The sequence below is a fragment of the Abramis brama genome (genome assembly GCF_963993115.1).
Source record: "Abramis brama genome assembly, chromosome: 3".
Lineage (NCBI taxonomy): Eukaryota > Metazoa > Chordata > Actinopteri > Cypriniformes > Leuciscidae > Abramis > Abramis brama.
In genome coordinates this window covers 54,989,012-55,011,185 of record NC_139965.1, presented here as the reverse complement: position 1 = coordinate 55,011,185, position 22,174 = coordinate 54,989,012, and the positions used below count along the sequence as shown (strand labels likewise).

At 36.1% G+C, this 22,174-nt stretch overlaps 2 protein-coding genes across 4 annotated transcripts in view; one reads left to right on the top strand and one right to left on the bottom strand.

The window, feature by feature from the left end:
• Positions 1-1,542: 1,542 nt before the first annotated feature.
• Positions 1,543-8,985, bottom strand: LOC311080065 (uncharacterized protein). 3 transcript variants are annotated; one of them, XM_084109830.1, is made up of 5 exons: positions 8,902-8,985; positions 6,689-6,919; positions 4,719-5,337; positions 2,557-2,643; positions 1,543-2,435 (listed from the first exon to the last, which is right to left on the bottom strand). In XM_084109830.1, the coding sequence occupies exons 2-5, from the start codon at positions 6,888-6,890 to the stop codon at positions 2,306-2,308; spliced, it is 1,038 nt and encodes a 345-aa protein (XP_083965956.1). In that variant the 5' UTR covers positions 6,891-6,919; positions 8,902-8,985; the 3' UTR covers positions 1,543-2,305. The 3 variants fall into 3 exon arrangements, 2 of the variants coding, with proteins under 2 accessions (XP_083965956.1, XP_083965955.1); XM_084109829.1 differs by lacking the exon at positions 8,902-8,985 and having other exon boundaries at positions 6,689-8,878; XR_014605510.1 differs by lacking the exon at positions 8,902-8,985 and having other exon boundaries at positions 2,400-2,435; positions 4,723-5,337; positions 6,689-8,878.
• A 1,135-nt stretch (positions 8,986-10,120) lies between these two features.
• The window catches only part of frem1a (Fras1 related extracellular matrix 1a), a 39,862-nt gene continuing 27,808 nt past the window's right edge, over positions 10,121-22,174 (top strand). Inside the window, 6 exon segments of the mRNA XM_084109441.1 lie at positions 10,121-10,239; positions 18,034-18,471; positions 20,272-20,366; positions 20,505-20,818; positions 21,562-21,758; positions 21,849-22,172. Of these exon segments, the coding sequence (XP_083965567.1) occupies positions 18,241-18,471; positions 20,272-20,366; positions 20,505-20,818; positions 21,562-21,758; positions 21,849-22,172 (1,161 nt within the window). The 5' untranslated portion in view covers positions 10,121-10,239; positions 18,034-18,240.

The window sequence follows — 22,174 nt, the reverse complement described above, 5'->3', positions numbered from 1 at the left end:
CCCCGACTTTTCTCCATTAGGTCACCTGATGGAGTTTTTCGGTTCCTTGCCACTGTTGCCTTTGGCTTGCTCAGTTGGGGATATTTGATTTAATTAATCAATCAACAATACTATTGATCAGCATTACCAAACGTGGACGTTTTCCACTAGAAACAAGCATTGATGTATTATTTTAATTTAATACTGTGAAGCTGCTTTGATACAATCTGTATTGTGAAAAGCGCTATATAAATAAACTTGACTTGACTTGACTTGACATGAACAGTGCAGCAAAAGATCTCAAAGAGCTGCAATACAAGGACAAAGTGAGAGTTCAGCCACTGACAGGACAGACACAATGTGGCCAAAGGCAATGGTGATAAGCCCAGTGGAACAAAGATTGTATGAAATTAAGATGGGAAGTGGACAAATCCTAAGAAGAAGTATAAAACATCTGAGAATGAGCAAAAAACTTGGTGTTGACTTTCCGGAAGTGGCAGGGCAGACGACAGGCAGGATAGATGACCACTGAGACCGTCAGTAAGATGGCGATAACGTGAGTGCAATAGAGGCAGCTCTGAAGGAAAGACCTGGCAGGAACACTAGTAACACGTAGCTTGATGTAGATCTCAGATGTAGCACTAGTCTTGCCACCAGGTAGAGGCTCACAGAACCAGAGGCTTGACACAGAGGTTAGATAGCTGCACCAGTCAGGCTGCCAGGCTGTTAAGAGTCAGTGGCCAGGGAACTCGGGATACAGAGCAGGAACACACAAGACGAGACTCAAGACAAGACAGACAAGATATAGCAACAATAAAGAGAACAAAACTAAACTGATAAGATCAATGACTAGAGAAACAAAAAGTAGAGAAATAAATATATAAAAAAGCAAACTAATTCTTTCAAACAGATACCTCTAAAAAGGCAACAGACGGAAGGACATAATTATTTCGTTCTTTCTATCACATATAATGAATACATAATGTAAAAAACTAAGATCTAAGATAAAAAAACTGGAGTTGCTAAAGAGAAGCAATACTTCCACTTGACAGGAAAAATAAGAACTGAAGAAAATAACTAAAAATAAAATTCTAAAACAAGAGAGAACTCAAACTAGATTATAAAGCACAAAAGCTAAAGCTAAGCAAAACAAAATAGCAACACGGATAATCTGATACTGGGAATAGGATTAAAACCAGAAAACACCACAAAGTACATACACAAAACAAACCCGCGAAGAGGGAAAGAGACACAATATAAAAGGGACCAGAGCACATGAGGATCAGGTGAGAGTGGAGAGTTCATGGGATTACATGCGAGCCTGTTTCTTTCACGATCATACACAGAATATTAAAACAATGTCTGCACTATGTCTGTACTTTCTTCTGCACTGCAGCTCCTGTCACCAAGACTAATTCCTTGTGTGTGTAAACATACTTGGCAAATAAAGCTCATTTTGATTCTGAATCTGATATGGAGACCCGATTTTGAGGGAGGACCCGAAATGTCATGACAACGGAATCACTGGAACAGCTGACAGAAAAATGCGAGAGGAAATTGCAGAACAGATTGTTTATTTTTCACATTCTTTCTTTAAGATATCGTCCTAAATAAGTATAGGAGGTTTCAAAAGGCATTTCTGTCCAAACAGCAAACATGGTCTCAAATTCAAAGAATTAAACTCAGTTCCTCACATCCATATTCAACTTAGTTGAAACACCTCTGGTGCATCTTTTTTTTTTCTTTCCTATTTTTTCATTTTTATAATTACTCATTGATAGAGATATTGTGAAACTCATGACATTCTTCAACACAGGTGAACATTGATGCGCCATGAATATTGAAAGTAACGTGTTCTTGCTCTCTTATGACATCATGTGGCCAAAAGTGCACCTGCAATGTTCTCAAGTAAGTTCTCAAAAAACAAAATATAGGCTACTTTGTTTTCTTTTAAAGAAAAATGCAGTTCCAGAAAACAAGTATGTGAACCCAGATGCTTTGGCATGAGCTCAAGATTCACACCAGACATCCTAAGAATATTGATTAATTGAAATCGTTTTGTTAAGAGAAAATAACATTGTGCATTCATAAGCAATGATTACAGGCAATATTTGGTGGTGATAACCATAACTGCTGCATCCTGCATTATGAGTGTTTATACCACTGCTATCTGTTTAAGCAGACCATGTTTCTCTATGTTCAAATAAAATATTATGAAAAATGCAGAAATGCATAATCCAAGGGTTCACATAGGCTACTTCTTCCTACAACTGTCATGTTCTCAAATACTTCACATACTGCAGTTTGATTATTTTTGCAGTCCTTTTCATTGAGCAGTTGGTTGGCACACACATCTCTCTGCTCTGATATCCTTTAGCTCCTTTATAATAATGTCCGCAGTGTCACTGTTGTACATCACGATGAGAGATGACAGTCCTTGTGGAGTGCAGTTTGATCTATAAAATATATGAAGACATATATGAAATATATGTTTTAAGGTCATAACTGTGTTTTCAAAACTTAGACTCATAATTGTCATGCATAACTATAAAAAGCTGCATAGGAGACTGAATGCACCTTTGAAGTAAATCATTTTCCCTGTGGCGTTTTCTTTGTCTCTGAACAGGCATGTGTGACGCAGACATTTCTTTCAAACAGATACCTCTAAAAAGGCAACAGACGGAAGGACATAATTATTTGGTCTTTCTATCACATATAATGAATACATAATGCAATACATTATTATGCTCAACATTAGGGCTGTATCCAAACCAGTGCTGATGAACTTGGGAAGCTACTTTAAAAGTGTTTGATACAAACCTGAAATAGTTAAACAAGCGTTTTTAAACATTATCACGTACTAAATACAATGAAACATCTTTACAGTATAACTGAGTCGACATATTATACAGAGATTTCGGTGAATCGTATTTAGGCCTAAATGAACCGATTGATTCAGAGAACCTGATTCATTAGAACGAACTGGACTTTCCAAAGCCACAAGTAACATTTACGACCAACCGATTTACTATGAATAATCAGACTTTCCGGGCTACATCATGTGCTGTTTAGAATCACTGACCAGAAAGAACCGGACTGTCGTACCACGGACCTTTTAGGTGAGCGTTTAAATATTCTCTCAGCTATTAAAACACCGATGTAACGTTAAATACGTTAGCGTTTGGGCGAACTACAGTCGCTCGATAATGCTTTTTACTTTCAAAACAGCCTACTGTCATTATGCTGAAATAATATTTTCAGCATTAAGTTATTTACATTTTAATGAAAATGTATTAGGCTATACATTTATATTAGGCCTAAATGCCATTAGTTGAATCACATTTAGCAGTACTTAAAGGGATAGTTCACCTAAAAAATAAAATTGTCAACATTTACTCACCCTCATGTAGGCTAGTTCCAAACACATACGACTTTTGTTCATCTTTGAAACACAAATGAAGATATTTTTAATGAAATCTGATTGACTTATGTCCCTTCATTGACAGCAAATGTATGCAACTACCACTTTAACGCTTCAAAAAGTTCAAAAAGATATCATAAAACGGTTTAGTCCAAATTTTCTGAAGAGACACGATCACTTTATATGATGAACAGTTTTAATTTAGGCTTTTATTGACATATAAACATTCATCAATGAGCACATCAGATATGGTAAAGGAAAGCTCAGGCATGTTTGCTTGATGTGTGAGAACCAATGAGGTTCATTCTCGTGTTACGCAGCACATTTGATCTTCTGCAAAAACAATGAGATTTGTTCTCACTTTGCATCAGTTTTGTTTGAGCTTCTGTTTATGTCCACTGATCAATGTTTAATAAAAGCCTATTCAATCTTTTCATCATTTAAGTGATCGAGTCTCGTCAGAAAATTTGGATTAAACCTCTCAATTCATATGGATTAGATTTACAATCCCTTTATGAACTTTTTACAAAGTGGTAGTTGCGTGGATTGTCAATGGAGGGACCGAAATCTCTCAGGTTTAATTAAAATATTTATTTGTGTGTCGAAGTTGAACTAAAGTATCTGAAACGACATGAGAGTGAGTAATTGTTAATTTCATTTATGTGAACTAACCCTTTAAGTATTTAGTTTATATGTAAATTTTATAATTCTATTGTCTTTGAAATGTGCACTGCTGAACGTACTGACAAGCATTTATGGCAAACTAAAATATACTTTAATGTCATTTCTATTGAATCTTGTATATTTAAAAATATTTGTATTGATGAAGTTCCTATTTAATTTAAAATATATAAACTTTAAACGTAATATCGAATAACACACTACAGATAAAATTATGACCAATTACTTTTCATGTGCTTTAGTATGTTAGTCAACACATTAAAATAAGTGTACATATTTAAAGCATGTTAAAAGATTAAAACATCATGACTTAAAATGTACTTAAAAGTAAAACTTTTAATTTGACATTATTACAACGTACACTTTTTTAAAAGTCTTTAACACTTAAGTGGCTTTTTATTTAATTTATTATTTTATCTGCAAATACAGTTTTAAAATATATATATACCTTTAATATTTAAAGTACACTACAAGTGCACGGTTAGGTGTATTTTTCACAAGGGAAATCGCACACTATCAATATATCTAGTTAGTACTGTAATCGATGCGTGTTTTGCGTGTCACATTCTTAAACTTTCACATATTGTCAAGCCCCCTTATTCATATAGTGATATATTACACACAGACAGGCTCATACCTACAAATACTTATGTTGAAACTGGATGGCTGCAGTATCCATTGACTCAACTTGCTCGTATGAAGGTTGACATGATGTACATGCAGCTTGCATGCAGCTACATGTCTCCCATGTCTCAAATGTAATTGCTGTCTCTCATATTCTGAGCTGACCATGCAGCTCTGCCTGTGCTCTGAGCTCACTCCTGAAGCCCTCTGCTTTAGCTCCATTGATTTGCTCCTGTAGACCACTAACAGTGGCTGGCGAAGAGAGCTGCCATTCAAGCAGTAGAGGCTCTGTGTGAGGGCTTCGTGGAGAACCAGGCTGCCACTCTCATCCCCAAAGCGAAGCTGGAAGCCCAGGATATCTGAGTGGCTCGGTGGCTGGGTTATTGCAGCTGTCACGTCAAAAACGTCATAGCCTGTTGCAGGAACCCGGTCCAGACTCAATAAGTGCTCCACAAGAGGGCCACTAATGCTCAGGTTATCTCTTCCCGGTGAAAGACTATGTACTGTGACCGTCACACTAAGCGGCTTGTGATGAAGAGTCTTCCTCAGCAGGACCAGCTCTGCAACCCTCATGAAGGGACTCAGCTGGGACATGTTGAACCAGATCCATCCTGGAGTGCCGTACTTTGAATCTTGTTTGAAAAAGAACATCTTTTAAGGGTCTTTGGGGTGAAAATTAAGCAGAATTTATTTTATACCTTTTTAATAATATTTATTTAGTTGTATTTATATGCATCAACATCTCTTCAGAGAAGTGTAAAAAATACAACTACTACAGTGAAAAAAAATGGTAACATCCCTCGCAGTCAATAATAATATCCCTTAAAACTAATTTTTGATAATCACAATGACATATTCAAACATTGTTTCCTTTGACAATCATTTATTAATGCCTTAAATGTTATTATATATGCTTCATTTAGTAGCATCTATAAGACCTTATGTAGCCCCGCCCTTTTTCTGGCATGCGCTCGTTTGTATTTCCACAGCCTATTTACCGCTCGTTTTAAAATCTACCTGGTCTACTGGCATTTGTTATGACATCCGCTTCAAACATTATTATGCTTATGATAATTTTCGTCAACTCTACAATAAGTAAATCCACTTCACCAGCTGATTACTCTTCGACAGCAATGCCATAGAAATATATAGAGCTACCGCAAAAATGGAATTTCAAAGACAAAATTCTAAAGATGGCTATGTGCTTGTTTCTCTGGCTCATAAGAGAAGGTATACGTGGATCATTAATTGTTAATGAATTAAATTAGTCCCCGCCTCCACTCAATCGCACCAGCTCGGATTACCTTATCCAATCGGTCAACTGTAGTAAACGCTACACATACATAAAAAACGTTTTAACTGATATGTACAGGCACATCAATGAAAACAACAATAGCACTCATTATGTTTAGGGAAAAGTGTTTTTATTTTATTATTTTTATTATTATTTTTTAGATCTTGACCAAAAATGTATTCACCTCCTTAATGGAAATAACATCACAACATTTATTTCAATCAAGAGATGCATTCATTTTTGGTCAAGATCTTGTATTGACAATGCAAGAGTCCAGCACTCTGTAAAGTCTCCTCCAGCACATCCCAAAGACTTTGAATGAATTTAATATCTGGACTCAGAGGTGCCAATTTATGAGTGAAAATTATTCTTCATGCTCCTCCCAACCATTCTTTGACAATTTGAGCCTGTTGAATCTTAACATTGTCATCCTGGAATGTGGCCATGATGGGTCTTCCTACATGGTTTTTATTTTAATATTTAATTTAACATCTTAATTGTTTACTTCGAATAAAAGTAAAGACAGTAGAGCGTTGGCGCTTGCAACGCCAATGTCATGGGTTTGATTCCCAGTGAAAGCAAGACTTGATAAGAATGTAAATGTGTACCTTGAAATGCAATGTAAGTCGCTTTGGATAAAAGCATCTGCCAAATGCATAATGTAAATGTAAATAAAAATATATACTTACCTTCAATGCTCCGGAAGCTCTGTACAAGTGTTCCATCTGCCCCACTCGGGTCTCTTTCCTGTGTGTCCAAGGACTGGTAAACGTGCTTCATGTAGGGGTGTGGCTTTGCTTGCTGAGGTGCCGACAGTTTATTTATGTGCAGCATCTCCAAAATAGCTTTGCTCAGGTCTCTATCCTCCGGTTCCTCCCCCTCATCTTCCATGAACACCAAACTGCGAATCCCTCCTAGTCCTAAAAGACCAATTAGGAAGCATAAAAACGATGTGGAAAACCTCATTCTGCAACAAAAAAAAGAGCTGCCAGATTCACAGAAAGAAAAGCCGAACCCTGATTCTCCGTCAGCTCGGTCAGGGAACAGTGTGGACAACAGAAACTCGCTCACTCATTAGAGGGTGGGATTCAAAGCCCATGAAACCAACAGCCAAACACTGAAAAAAGCAATTACCGCTTTCCCACAGAAAACCCAGGAATGTCACACTCCATTTGATAGGCATTGTGCTCTCAGTTTTCGTGGAAGTGCCGCAAAGTGAACAGGCTTGTTTTGGTTTTGAGGCTTCAGTTCCTTTCACTTGAATCAAGGGCTCTTTTCAACTAGTTGCTCTTTCTCAATGTAAGCGGATAGTGCTCGTCTAATCTATGTTCATTAACCTTTGCGTTCTTGGCACAAATAAAGTATCAAGTGCAAGCTCTTCATTATAACCTTGAGATTCATTTTGAAAGTTGTGGGTAATAATTTAGCAATAGACGTCATTATTGCTTATTTTCATGGCTGGTATTTTTGAAGGAATAACACCGCACTCACGAACAACAAGGTGCCAGACAAACAAAACTGAAGATCTCAAAAAATAAATAAAACTGTCTGCACACTTGAATCCTTTCAGCAAATTTAATAGCCAAGCTTTCGGTCAAACGACCATCCTCAGGGCATCAGGGCTGGTATTTTTAAAAACACATGGATGGATTACAATTTAATTATTAGCAGAAAATAGAATATAAATTTAGACTGACTGATAACTTTGATTGACCTCAAAATTCTTTTTGACAGCAAGTTTCTGGTACAAATGGCACCATTTTCTGAAATTCCTGAGAATGATCTTAAAAAACTGTAGAAAATTTGATAATATCCTGGCTGCAAATTACCATTACCCTTTTCATTCATTTTATACAGACATTTCAAAAAAATTATTCAACAATTAATCACATGTGAAAAATCAATATCGAAAATTCTTCTTCAAGTCTTTAAGTCATCTTAACATTGGACTGTATTTGTACAGTTAGTTGTTGATACTTAAATAGTTGATTTACAAATCTTACTCAGTATTTTTTTCTTACAAATATCTAAACATTCTTAAATCAAGATACATTTACTTGAAGTAAAATTACTTTTCTTGTTTGCTGAAATATTGATTATATTGATGCTTAAAACAAGAACAAATATCTGTCGGATTTTATCTTAAGTAATTTTACTTCTCCAATAAATATTTCTTGATTTAAGAATTTTTAGACATTTGTAATGGAAAACAACACAAAAAGGAAGAAAATCATTTTTTTGCATTACAACATTTTAAATCTAGACTCTGCTAGGCTCCGTAACATTAGATCGGAAGTGGAAATAATGTGTACAACTGAAGTGACTTCAATATCATGCTGTTTGAATTTAGCTTATTTATACACTGTTTATAAAAAAGAATCACATTTCTTGACTTTGTAAACCTGCTATTGAGGTTCTCCACTTGACATGGTTGACTTTTCCCACAAACTTCAATTAACCTGTTTTATGAGAAGAGATTTAGGAGATTAGTTTAGTTCATATGTATTCAAAACTGTGCAGTCATGGTAACTTGACTGAAAGGAAACTGAGAAAGAGCAGAAAAAGTGTTTGTTGATTCTTTCCTGACTCACTTAGGCAATATCCACAGATTAATGGCGTTGGGAAAATTTGAAACTTGAGTATTATTTTAAAATGATTACATTTCTTTCTAACCCTTTGACTCCATAATCCTCCTCATAGACTTTAGTTGCTATACATCCAGATGTAATTGATGTAGTTTAACACAAAGTGAGTGTTATACAACTGAAAGCAGATAGTCGTCTACTTATCATCAGTATATAAGGGGACCTGGACTCACTTACTTCTTGAAACAATTTCTAACACCTCAGGAAGAGAAAAGTGTAGATAATCGTCTGTGAGGAGGTCCGGTTAAACAACTTACCTCTGTTCTGTCTATTTAGTCTTCAGAGCTATTATGCTATTCAGAGCTACAGTAACTGCTGCAAGCTATTGTGAACACACAGAGAAAGAATGTTTAAGTAAAAGATCCATGCGAATACACTTAGATGAAAGATTAACAGGGATTGCAAGGTCAATGGTCACAGTGCAGAAGACGCTGATGGTTATTGGGTGACAATGTCATTCGGACATTGTTCTACTACATTAGTCTTGCTGTATCTTAATGTTAATAAATAACCAAATGCAGTGGGACCCAAAATGATCAGGATTCGTGAGACTCTAAAATGATTTTCGGTTACTCATTGTTTTAAGGTGTCTTTGTTACAGTGTAATTGCACATTATTTAAGTACTGAGTAATATGAAGTAACAACGTGCTCTTACTATTGGGTTAAGGTTAGGATTAGGTTTGTTTTAGGGTTAGTTGCATGTAGTTATGCTTAATTTTTAGGTATTACTATAGTAACTACAGTACATGTAACAAGGACACTGTAAAATAAAGTGTTACCACGTTTTATGACCACATATATGTTTTCTAATTAATTAGTATTTTTAACAGCAAAAATCTAAAAGGTGTTTAAAATAGAATAAATATGAATACAAATAAATACAAATTTAATGCAACTATTGTTTTGCACTTTTTGTGTCTTATGCGAATATACTTTACACAATGGACTTCAACATATGGACATCCTCCTTGTACATTTACATATATTCTTTTTTTTCTTATTTTTATATTTAATGCACAATCATGAGGTGTGATTAGACAACATAATCCACTACCTTTGTGTATTTGACAAACAAAAACTTTTCACGTTTCCTAAAATATAGTTTCTCTTTGTGTTATTTTGAAGTTTGTCCCATATTATTTGCCAGCTACCCATTTAGAGACACTTAGAAACTGATTTCACAGATCTTTGTGAACAAACATGCTATGTTTTCAGTGGCGTCATCTAGACACCCTTTGATGGAAGATCTCCTCGATCTGTCATTATCTAATGGTGTGGTGCGGTCGGAGCGTAGATTGCTTTTCTTTGATCTCTGTCTGTTTGTGTTTGCCTCTCTTTTCTGATTGCCTCTGCATTTTTTGCTCTCTTCATACCCAGCCTCACTCCTCCCTAAAAGCCTCCGGAGCAGGACTATCCCACCTCCCTCCTCCGAGTTTCCACAGAACACCCTCCTCCTCCTCCTCTACTTCTTCCATCTCTTCGCAGGGGTGAGGATTGCCATCGGGACTCTTGGCAATTAGACCGTTGCTGTGAAAGCGTTGGAGTGAAAAGGAGAAGATAAACAGTTGTGGAGTTATAAGTGCTATGGTTTCAGGTAAGAACTTGTCTGTAAATGTGCTCTGTGTGTGTTTGTTTTGTGTATGTATGTGCAACAATGCCACTAAATAACATTTAGATCAACTAAAGAACAGATTAAAGATAAGAAATTAAAGGTGTAAATTGTGTACCCGGGCGGTCACACTTTATGTTAGGTGTCTTTACTTAAAGAATATTGTTGAGTACATTGTACTTATTGTGTTCGTGTTGTATTGCAAAACACTTGTGCTGCTATTGAGGTGGGATATGGGTAAGGTTTAATGGTATTGGTATGTTTATGGGGTAAACGAAGGTACATAGTTTACCTGTTAGTACATAGATAGTAGTTAAAGATACTTAATTTAAAGTGGTACCGAATATCCGAATATAACTTTTATCAAACAAGAAATGTTAAAAATAATGGGAAAATGTACATTATTTTAAAACATCTACCCCAACTAATGTTCTCACTGTGAAATCTGTGAAATGATTTCTAAACTTTTGGCAAACCCACTGAGTCCTTCTATTTGTTTTCCATATGTGAATTTGTATAATTTCTTCATAATGTCCTGTTTATGAACTAGTGTTGTTTGGCTGAGAAGGATGTAACTCTTTTAAGTCAGAAGAGGAATGGCTCTCAGGGTATAGTCTTCATCCAGGTGAAAGTCAGGTGGAAAGCATGTCACTTAAAACAGCTTTCTCATCTCTGTCCACCTTATGAATTAAACTAGTGCACCTTTATTAATCTTTCTTCAAGCTTACGCTCTTAAAATAAAGAGGGTTTTCGCAACAATGCCATAGAAGAACCATTTTTGTCTCCCCAAAGAACCTTACAGTGGTCAGTTCTTTGAGGAACCGAAACTTTTTTGTTGTTGTTGTTGCTGTAAAGAACCTTTTGTGCATTTTAAAGGTTCAATGGATGTTAAAGGTTCTTCATGAAACCATCAATAAAGAACCTTTTATTTTTAGGAGTGTAGAATAACAATCCCCCTGACTGATAACCATACTCCCTTTTTTTTTCATCTGGGAGTCTTCAGCACTTGCAAACACTGAGAACGGTCATGCTGGTATGCTGCCAAATGGGGGCCAAAGCTGTTTAGAGAGCGAAGGCCTCCCCCTTTCCCTCTGCTCATCTTTGCTTTGGAAATAGTTGGCTGCTCGTTACCCTGTCATTAGCGAGATGAGAAGCAGTGCACAGCGTTGTGAGGAAAGGCAGCCGATTTCTGCTGGCTCCAGCCGGTGTCTCCAGTCAGTCCCAGCTGTACAGAATGCCCACTTCCTCAGAGAGGAACGCACTTTTCCCCCCCGTGTGACCCAGAAATTGTAGCTCTAATAGGACCATTGGAAGGAAATGATAGTTTACCTTACCTCACCTTTTAAGAAGGACAAGTTACCCTTTGTTGTTTTCCAGTAAAAATACTGAAACATCCTTAAAGTAAGATACAATTACATGAGAAGCAAAACTGCATGAGATATTAAAGATTTTTTTCACAGAATGTATATTGAATATATTGAATGTTTATTTTTCTGACCCAATTTGTAATTTTCTTGAAGTAGCATAAATCTAGAAAAAGTTTATATACACTTTAATACACTGTAAAAAAAAAAGAAAAAAAAAAAGTCTAAGTTGTAAATAAAACAAGTTAGTATGTTTTACAAGAAAATACTATTTCAGTTTTTCTACTTTAAAATTTCACTTTAATTCAGTGTGTTACTTGTATATCTCATTTAAGACATATTCTCTCAATGAATAATTCATATTTTCTTAATATCTTGTGCAGTTTTGCTTCTCAGGTAAATTTATGTTATTTGAAGATTGATGATTACATTTTTTAATAAATATGTTTTTTTTTTTTGCTGCATTGTTGAGGCAGTAAAGCCAGTAATGCTGTGTAACCTTTATTTAACTCAGTATTATATTGCTTAATAACTTTATGTAGCTGAAATACAAATACATGGTCATTTTAATTTAATTTTGCACATTTTTGAACGGCACATTTTGTCATTGCTCATATTGTTTTTCACACTTGGTCTTGGCACGTTTTGATGACAGGAAAACTGCCCCCACATGTTTGAATGGAAGCAGAGAGGAGTTTAGAAAGAGTGCAGAGGGGTCCGGGCCACCCACCCAGCCTGCCTTGGGCTTTCCTGACTGGAGCCTCATAATCACTGCTATATCTACATCAAAACATTAGTACGTGAATACTGGCTAAACTTGAAGATATCTTCCCATTCCTCAAGGCCTCATCATAATGAACAAACAAATGTTACTAAAGTAATATCCAATCAGTGCAAATAAACCTCTGTGAAACGCTCTCATAACATCCACATACTTGAGCTATTTCAATCAGCTGGCTTTAATTGAGTCCTGATCTCTTGTGACTGGTAGGATTGTTGTACTTTTGTGGTTTTAAATGTCACTATTTTTTACGCCTGTTCTTTAAAAAAAATGTTTTGATTACATTTTAATAAGAAACAGGAGTTGTCAGTAATGGCTTACTTGTTTGGAATTATATATGCTTGTTATATTAGAATGAGAAATCTTTTTCTGTATGCGAACAATATCTTCTAGTACCCACATAGCACCGTTTGTGAACTCATGGCTTGACGGCTGGTTGAATAACCACTGTGTTTGTGAGATCTTATATTCCACATCTGAATCCAGCAGCTGTTCTGGGGAAATGCTGGTGGGATTGTTAAGGTGTCAACCTACCTGAGAGCAAGATAAGAGTTCAAAACATTTCAGTGAACTTCCCCTTCATTTGTTCTCAAATCTGTCTTTGTCTCTTAAATGCATTTTTTGCTGGAACCTTTCCTAGTCAAGCCTCATTACAATTTGGTGTTTACCTGAACCCGTGAAGGATCCCTTCAACACTTGTCTGTTGAACTTGCTCCAAACCTACCGAGAACATCCCAAACAGGGGTGAACCATATAATCACAGACTGTACAGCATGTAGAATCATGCCCTGAGAACAACGTTGACAGTTTCTAAACTGTGAGATCACACAAGAGAGTTGGGAATGCTGGTGTCTGTTTGATGTGGTGCGCGCAAAAACGTCTGAAAGTGACTCAGAGGCACATAAGGGACTTTAAGCCATTAATCAGAGGGCAGAAAAAGTAGTTAATCTAGTAAGGCATATTGGGCATATAGGTTTTAAATGGTGGTTCCCTTGTGAAAAAGAGTAATGATATACTTTAATAGAATACCTACATGCGAACTGAATGTAATATTTTCGAACACTTAATTGCATGTTAATATAGTTTATATTTACATTAAATGATAATGAAATTAATAAAACTTTAGTGTTTTTTACTCCCACAAGTAAGACTTAAATACGTCTTTATATGTAATTTCATAATTACTTTTATTACTGCATGGTTGGGATGTGAAATGTTTCCAGTGCTAATCTTTGCAAAGCACAACAAGGAATTTGGTCCTTTTTTGGAGAATAACCTGTGAAGGGAATACATAATCCTCGCTGTTATAGACTTCCTGGGGCTGCAGTGGGAAAGCTTAGCTTACAAAACACAAAATCCTCTCTCCATGACATCACGGCAGTGGAGTTGATCAGCATCCTCATGACAGTTCTAAAGTGAAGTGATTAAGTAAATGTTCAAAGTCAGTGTGCTTTTTATCCTGGAGACATTCCGGTCCTCAAAACTGATTAGTTGAGCAGCTTTCCAGGAGTGCTGATAACAGTGCAACAGCACTGTTTCTATTAAACTGTGTTTGTGTCAGACTGTCAGTGTGTGCTTGTTATTTTTCAGGGACTCTTCCTGCAGGTTACTTTGCAACAAGTGACAAGTGTCTTTATGAGTGAGTCATTGAATCATTCATTTAAATTATTAGTTAAAAATGAGTTTTTCAGCTGATTCATAAAACGAATGAGTCATGGAATCATTCACTCAACCGATTTGTTTGAATTTGCATACTATCCGTCCTAAATAGTATTCAAAATTTGAAGTAGTGTGTCCCAAATCGTAGTATGTTGAAATTAGTATTCCAAAGATACCCTGATGGTCTACTATTTCCGGTAAGAATTTGAAGTGCAGATCTAATATTGCCCACAACCCATAGCGTGAATATTTCAAACAAAGTATTGCGTTTAAAAAGAGATTGTGTACTATCCATCTTCAGTGTGGAAGTAAGCAATTTCCTGTGAATGTTCAGATTCATTATCTATTATAGGTAAATAACAAAGAATATGAAGTGCAGTAAACAGTGAAACTAATTTTAAAACTAAAGCTAAAACTAAGATTATGATAATACATTAAAACAATATGATAAAACGTACACCTAAAATAACTGGAAGTGGCTGACAAAGGAAGCCTTTTTATTTAAAAAGATGGGCTAAAATAGCCTGTAAATGATTTGATATGTGTTTGAGAGTCATTCTTAGCTCAGATTATAGATATTTTCAGATGAAGTAAATTTTAGACTGCTGTGTTTTGGGCCTCTGTTGAGAGAGCTGGGATGAAAATGAAAAGAATTCCCTCAATGAAAAGCATGATGTAATGCCAAACTAAAGGTGTCTGGACTGGAAGAGAGTTAAACAAGGGTTTGGGATCAGGACAGGGAATAATTTACCACATCTGTTTCCAGGTATCATCAAGGTGCCACACATGGTCAAGATGAAAACGTTTAACTTTTTATCAATATTGCCTGACATCATGATTAAAATGGTATAAGTTAACCGCCTTCTCGCATTTTATAATGCAATTGTGCTAGTAAAAACGAACATTGATGAAACATGACAAAATCCTGTTCAATTCCACAAATAAAGTCCTGTTGTTCTTTTGTTTTTTTTGCAAGCTAAACTACAGCATTTGCTGTAAATACTAGCTTAATAAATCTCACTCTACCCAAGGTGGGATTTTCACCTTCATCATGTCTGATCATTCATCTAGTGCCCTTATGAAAAAGAAGTACACTTTAGCATACATTTGAAAACTACATTTGAGTACTTATTATGAAATAATATACTTTTAAAGAATATAAGTACAAGCTGAATGTAATGTTTTGGGCACTTGCATGTTAATTAAAATTGAATGAAACTGTTTTATTTATATTAAATGCAATAAGTGCTTTTTTGACAAACTTGAGTAGGACTTAATTACATCATTGTATGTTATTTCATAATTACTTCCATTGTCTTTAAAATAAAAGTTTACTAACAAATGACAAGCATTTAGGGTCAACTAAAATATACTCCTTTTTAATGAAAAATGTAATTCTTTTTAACTGTACTGTATGTCATGTTGACTTTAAAAGTAATATCGAAAACTAAAGTTAAAATTAAGTACTTTACATGTACTTTAGCATGTTAGTCAAAAACAAATAATACAGGTGTACTTTAAAGCATGACAAAAGTTTTTTTTTTAAACAATGATTTAAAATATACTTTAAAGTAAAACTTTTAAAGAATTTTTAAGATAAGAAACATATTCAGTGTCTCCAAAGCCACACACACCTTCTTTAAAACACATGAACTCACACAGCAGATTCTGAAAAGCGTCATTAAAGGGTAGGCAATTTCAGAGTGGCTAGCATTAGCAAGCTAGCTTTGAAAGCATGAGATCCCACCTTCCCTTCAGAGTGTTTCCAAAGCCACGCCTTAAATTACCTCATGTCTCAAAGCACATAACATTACAACAATAATGAATGTGAACAACTTACATAGCTCTTACTTGCACCTGACTGCTTCAGATTCACGTCAGCGTTGATAGTGTTGACAGAGAAACGCATAAATCAGAGTCTGAGGATGTGAACAGCTTCGTAAAGAAAGAGAAGAAAGTCACAGGTTGCCAGCTCGTAATTACATTTACGACATGGCGTGAACGCAGCTTAAGATCGTTGTTTTGGTTCAGGAGGAACTGTAAAAGACGGCTGTTGTTTGTTTGTGGCGCTCGGTGACTGTCTGTCTAATTCTGCATAGCCTTATAGAACGCGCTGATAACGTGTGATGTCTGCGCGAGCTGGAGCGTGGAAATACATATGTTGACAGGCAGGTAGGACATCATACTATTGCATTGGGACTGAATGCAATGATTGGACGAACAATTTTTGGTCCTGAGACTTCCACAGAAGATATATGTACATGTTTTAATATTTAGACCACTTCTAGTATTGATCAGGATGTGAAGAGAGTTTCAAACAGTATAACAAAAAAGTATTTGTAAAATAAATTGCATACCCTACCTTTAAGTGGCCATACAGTTTTAAACTTTTCTAATGGTAAACAGAGCAGAGGCAGTTACGTGTTTCTGTTCTTTGTGCTCATGGTTTTGTGTTCAGTTATTTTTTAGAGTTGTTATTTCTCTTTGTTTCTCACAGACTTTATGTTGAGTAGACCCTGTTTGTACCTCTATGAAATTTCACGCCATTCCGACAAAACAGGCTGATTACTATCTGACCATCTTGTTTTCTAAGCTATGAAACACTAGATTAGACTTTTAGCCCGAGGCTGTGGAACAATCTTAGAAAATTGGGTTTTCCAATGGAGGAAGACAGCAGGAAGAAAAGAGGAGAGGCCTTTAAAAGAAAACACGTTAGTAAGTAAACAAAGGCGGACTAATTCCAGATGTATTGCTGCTAGACTTGACAAATGTGACCCAGTGAGCTCAAATTCGTAGAAATGTACTGTACAAATCCACTGGGTATTTCATTGTTTTGTTTTGAAGTAACTTGCAAAATAATCGAAGAGCCAAAAATCTGTCTTAAATTAATTTTGTATTGATAAAACAAATTTGATTAATAAACCATGGGGGGTGTGTGTGGGGGGGGGGGATATTTCAGTATGCTTGGAGTCTGGAGTTGATAATTTTGAATGATATTACTGCATTACTGCATGAGTCCGAATGAAGCTGTAAGGTGGAAAGCATTTATCATTCACTTGAGCCAGTGTTTTAATGGCTCATTTAACCGCAGGTGGAATAACTAAGGATCTTTAGCAGTGTGTTCAGTGCTGACAGATCAGACAGCCTCAATCTCCAAACTGGCCATTCCAGGGCCTGGGGATTGTTTAGGGTCAAAGGTCATTTTTTTAAAGTTGACATCTCACCTCAGTAGGACTGGGCTCGGAAGGAGTTTTTCCCCTATCACTCAACAAACATGTCAGAGAGAGGTGATGGAGACGTTTTAGCCTTAAACTGAAGAGAATGTGATTCCTAAATTCCTTCTTTTGCCAGCTATTTGTTGGATCAGTTGAAGAGTTGTATCTTCTTTCCAATTTTTGCCATTCTTTACTTGTGAATCTCACAAAAAACATCTCCTGACCATGTGCAGATCATATTTCACCACCACAAAATAAAACTATTATGAACAATATATTATACATGTTTACAATATATATGTGCATATGCATGTACTCTTTACCAGTGTGTTCTCATGCATCTGCAGATTTAAGTTTTTGGTGCGGTCCCAATTATTCTTTGGTGGTTCTTGTTAGTGTCATAAATGTAATACAAAAAGTATTTTAAAAATATTAAACACATTTAAACACATACATTAAAGGATGTTGTTTACATTAATGAGAATTATATATATATATATATATATATATATATATATATAATGTATGTATATATATATATATTTGCACTAAAGCAGTGGTTCCCCTCCCCCTATTCCTTATCTAGGTCCCATCTCGCCCCCCACCAAAAAGATTTGGGCTATAAATGTCTTTCTTGAATATGAATGTTGATTATTATTAATAATATTAATGCAACTATGCAGGAAAATCCTAAAAATAGGCTTCATTTCCTTTGACCTTTGTTAAAGTGTAATAATATTTTTGTCTGTTTTATTTTCAGATATCACATCTCATATGATGAATGGAGAGAGAGCGGGTTACTGATCCATGACCTGAAACTAATTGTCTCAGATTAATATCAAGAAAAAGTGGAGATGACTTTGTATGATAACATTCTGTGGACAGAGCAAGACCAAACAACTGTTCCTCCTGTAGATTTGTCCACTCCATCAACACAAGAGGTCCTGATCCACACAAACTGAACAGAATGACTGCAATAGACAGGACATATTTGCCTGTCCTCATGCTGGGACTTCTCCACCAGATTCAGGGCTCTCTGGTAAAAAACAATCTTGGTATTAAGGTAAAGAGGGGGCAGTCAGTCTTTCTGCAGGAGGGGGACTTGCAGTTTCATATTCCCAGAGACAAGGATGCCTGCAAGCTGGAAGTTGTGCTGAATGAGCCCATTACACAGCGGGTCGGCACACTGTCCCCACAGGTAAACAATGTTCATTATTTCTGCATGCATTTCTCTCTTTGTATTATTCAACAAACTTTCAGTGATGAACATTCCAAAAGCTTTTTCATCTGAGAGCATTTGATATCTGAAGAACTACCCTTGTGAATAAGAAATATGCTTAATTGTATTTTGTTTTGAATGTGCACTTGTAGTGTACTTTAATGTTAAAGGTATATTTTAGATAATATAATATGGAAAAAAAATCACAAAAGTGTACTTAAAGAGAGTAAACTTGCACGACTGTTTCTTAACATACTTTGTTGTAATAATGTCAAATTAAAAGTTTTACTTTAAAGGGGCTAAAAGTAAAATTGTTTTTAGTGACACCGGTGGCCATTAAGTGAACTGCAGCCAGCAACTTATTGCTTGTGCTCGCACTCGTAACATATAAAAGACTGAACGTGATTCAATGCCCCTCTATATAACTATGGCAAAGTTATTTTTTCGTTCTTTGCTATGTAGTCAAAAGAAGTTGGAAATACCTTTGCAGCAATATGCTGTTAAAGAACATCCCGACGCCATCCACGCTGCTGGGAGCGACGTTTAGAGAATCTGTAAATATGTGCCGTGCGCTCTCCTCTCAATAACAAAATAAACACACAACAAAAATGACAGCGATGAGAAAGCGGCGGTTAAGAAAGCATCTGATCAGAGTGATGTGGATATGTTTGCCTCAGCTCTGCAATTCAGCGGTATCATGTCGAGAGATGTTGACACAAGTTTTTTTTTCTTAAAGTTAAACAAAGTTTTTCATCTAATATTTGTATTTTATTTTATTTCAGCTTTATTTCAAATAATTAAAACAATTCACACTCTGTGTGACAATTTTAATAGTTTAAATTGCAATTAACAATATGTATTTTTTTTCTTTTCTGATTGTAATTCAGGTTTGTTAATGCAATAACAGTTCATAACAGGTTATTAGGTATATCAGGATTGTGTGGTGCTACTTTAAGTTAAAGTTGCAGTAAGCGATTTCTGAGAAACACTGTTGATATTTAAAACGATATTTAAAAGCGGGGCAAAATAAATAAAGCGAAGATGATTAACAAATGACATGGAGGAACATAAAATGAACATACAGTACACAAGATTATATACAAGCAGTTTGTTGTAAGTCACCAGCAGCACACAAGCTCGACACTCAAAACTGTCCTGTTGGTTCTGTGAAACATAGCAAAAGCAATGTTACTCACATATGGAGCAGAAACAACCTCTGCGTCCTTTTTCAGGCCTTCCCACTTCGGTCTCTCCAGCGCTGGAAAGCTTTTCTAATATTAATGCGGGTTCTAAAGCTCTTGTCTGATCATAAGCCTTCTTTTCCAGTGATATTCCTCTGACCTTTTCTCTTGTGTAATGTCTCTCAGCCATCTCTCTTTCTACAGTCCTTCTTCAAATCTCCCTCTTACTCTCTCTCTCTCTCTCTCTCTCTCTCTCTCTCTCTCTCTCTCTCTCTCTCTCTCTCTCTCCTCCCCTATCATGAGTGGACACACCCCCTTGGCTACAAGAGTGTTGTGGCGCTCGGTCCAATCCGCTGTTGTTGTTCATAAGTGAAATATATTGTGACCGATATTTTAAAGTGTTGTGTATTGACGTAGCCTAATGTGTCTGAGAACAGAAGTGAAAGAGTAATAAAGATGGATGAAGTTTGCTACTCCTGTCCCATGTTCATTATTTAATAACTCCTGACAGAAACCACAACTTTCACCAACGTTTCTCAGAAATCACTTACTGCACCTTTAATTTCTGTTCTTTCCACAACTATTTCTCATTTGATAGGTTTTTGACTGTCACTTTTTGGCTGATGAAGTGAAATACACTCATAATGGATGTCCGATTTTAAAAGAGGATACTGTTAAACTTCGTCTGTACAGGTAAGTTTTTCATGCTGCTTTAAATAAATACAGTAAATGGAAATATTTGTGGAAGACATTGTATTAAAAGACAGATACAGTAGTAAACTTTTTGTCTTTAAGAATATGGACATTTCATGGAGACTTCTTTATGTTTAGATTTACAGAGACAGAGACCTACAGTGAGCTGTTCTCTCTCAGTGTTGAAATCATGGAGCCTGACTGTAATGTGATTAGGTTCGGATCACAGAGTCTCGAGGTGCCAGAGTTTTATGGCCTCTCCAATATCCTAGACGGTAATGTTGTGTCCTTCCACTATGAACACCGACATAATATTGAGTGCACAGTTCAGATGACAACTTTGGAGACACATCTACCTGTTCACGGTCAACTAGTCACCGGGGAACCGGAGAAACCAGAGGGGCCGAGAGGAGATGAACCAGATAGCTTTGTTCCTCTTCGAAGACAGCTGGGTAAAAGCATAACATAATAATATTTGACCAGTTTTCCTACTTTCCTACTGCACAAATGCACTTTAAAAATGATTCCATCAGGTCAAATTCATGTGAAAGGAAACCTAAAGGTTGCTAAAATATTCCATTAGGTCATAATTCACTTTAGTGGCAACTTTTAACCCAAATTGTTTTCTTAATAAAATTATACACAAATGAAAATTGAGATATATGCTGCAATAAACTGTATTTTTGGCAGACAGTTTTTGGATTGGAAGGAATATAATGTAATATTTCGATTTAGCAGAACAGCTGACAGTATCACCTTATTTATTTAATTATATATTTAAGATTTTTTAGGTTTTCAGAATACACTACTGGCCAAAAGTTTGGAATTAAGATTTTTTCTGCTCACCAAGTCTCTTATGCTCACCAAGGCTGCATTTATTTGATCCAAAATACGGCAAAAACATTAATATTGTGAAATACTATTACAATTTAAAACAATACATTTTTTAAATATTTTTAAAAATGTAATTTATTCCTGTGATGCAAAGCTGAATTTTCACCAGTCATTACTCCAGTCTTCAGTGTCACATGATACCTCAGAAACCATTATGCTGAATTGTTCCAAACTTCTGACCATAAGTGTTCTTGATAATACTTCAAAATATACCTTGATTTCATTTGAGCATTATAATATCTGGGGAAAAAACTGTTTTGTAGTTTAATATCGGGACATCATTTTCTCTGTCCCCCTGCAGATAATAAAGCTCGAGCTCATTGTAAAAGTGACGACTGTCTAAAGGGTCTTAAACTGCTGAAGATCATCAAAGTACCATGCAATGATTTCCTCATGATGGGCATCCGTTACCACCACATCGACCCTCCATCTCCAGACATAGATTACATCGCAATTAGACTGGATCTCATAGACACTCGTAGCAGAAGCATAATTCAGGTGTACAATCCTAAAATAAAAGCATTTTTTAATTAAAGGAGTTTTTTGTTACTACATTATTAACACTAGTTCTGCTCACCTCCCGTTCAGTCAGAGCAGGCCTGGATCCCGGTAACCATTAAAGACGCGATGCCCAACCAGCCGCCCAAGCCTGCTTTTATGTCCATGTTCATCTTAGAGGTGGACCAGTTCATTCTGACTCCTCTCTCCACGGCAACTCTGGATGCGGAGGATGATGAGACGCCCAAACAGAGGCTGGTGTTCAACATCACTAACCCCCCTAATGAGGGCTTCATTACTCATCTGTCTGATCACACCAAACCCATCTCCTCCTTCTCCTGGATGGATCTCAACGACATGCTGATCAGCTACCAGCCTCCAAACTCCAGTCACACGCAGCGTAGGAACTACGAGGT

Bases quoted from the DNA above. Each gene is read 5' to 3' on its own strand.
- LOC311080065 (XM_084109829.1), bottom strand. From the start codon at position 6,965: ATGAGGTTTTCCACATCGTTTTTATGCTTCCTAATTGGTCTTTTAGGA. The intron at 2,644-4,718 runs GTATGAGCCTGT...TTGCCTTTTTAG, and splicing joins TTCAACATAAGTATTTGTAG to AGGTATCTGTTTGAAAGAAA. The intron at 2,436-2,556 runs GTGCATTCAGTC...TATATTTTATAG, and splicing joins GAAAATGATTTACTTCAAAG to ATCAAACTGCACTCCACAAG.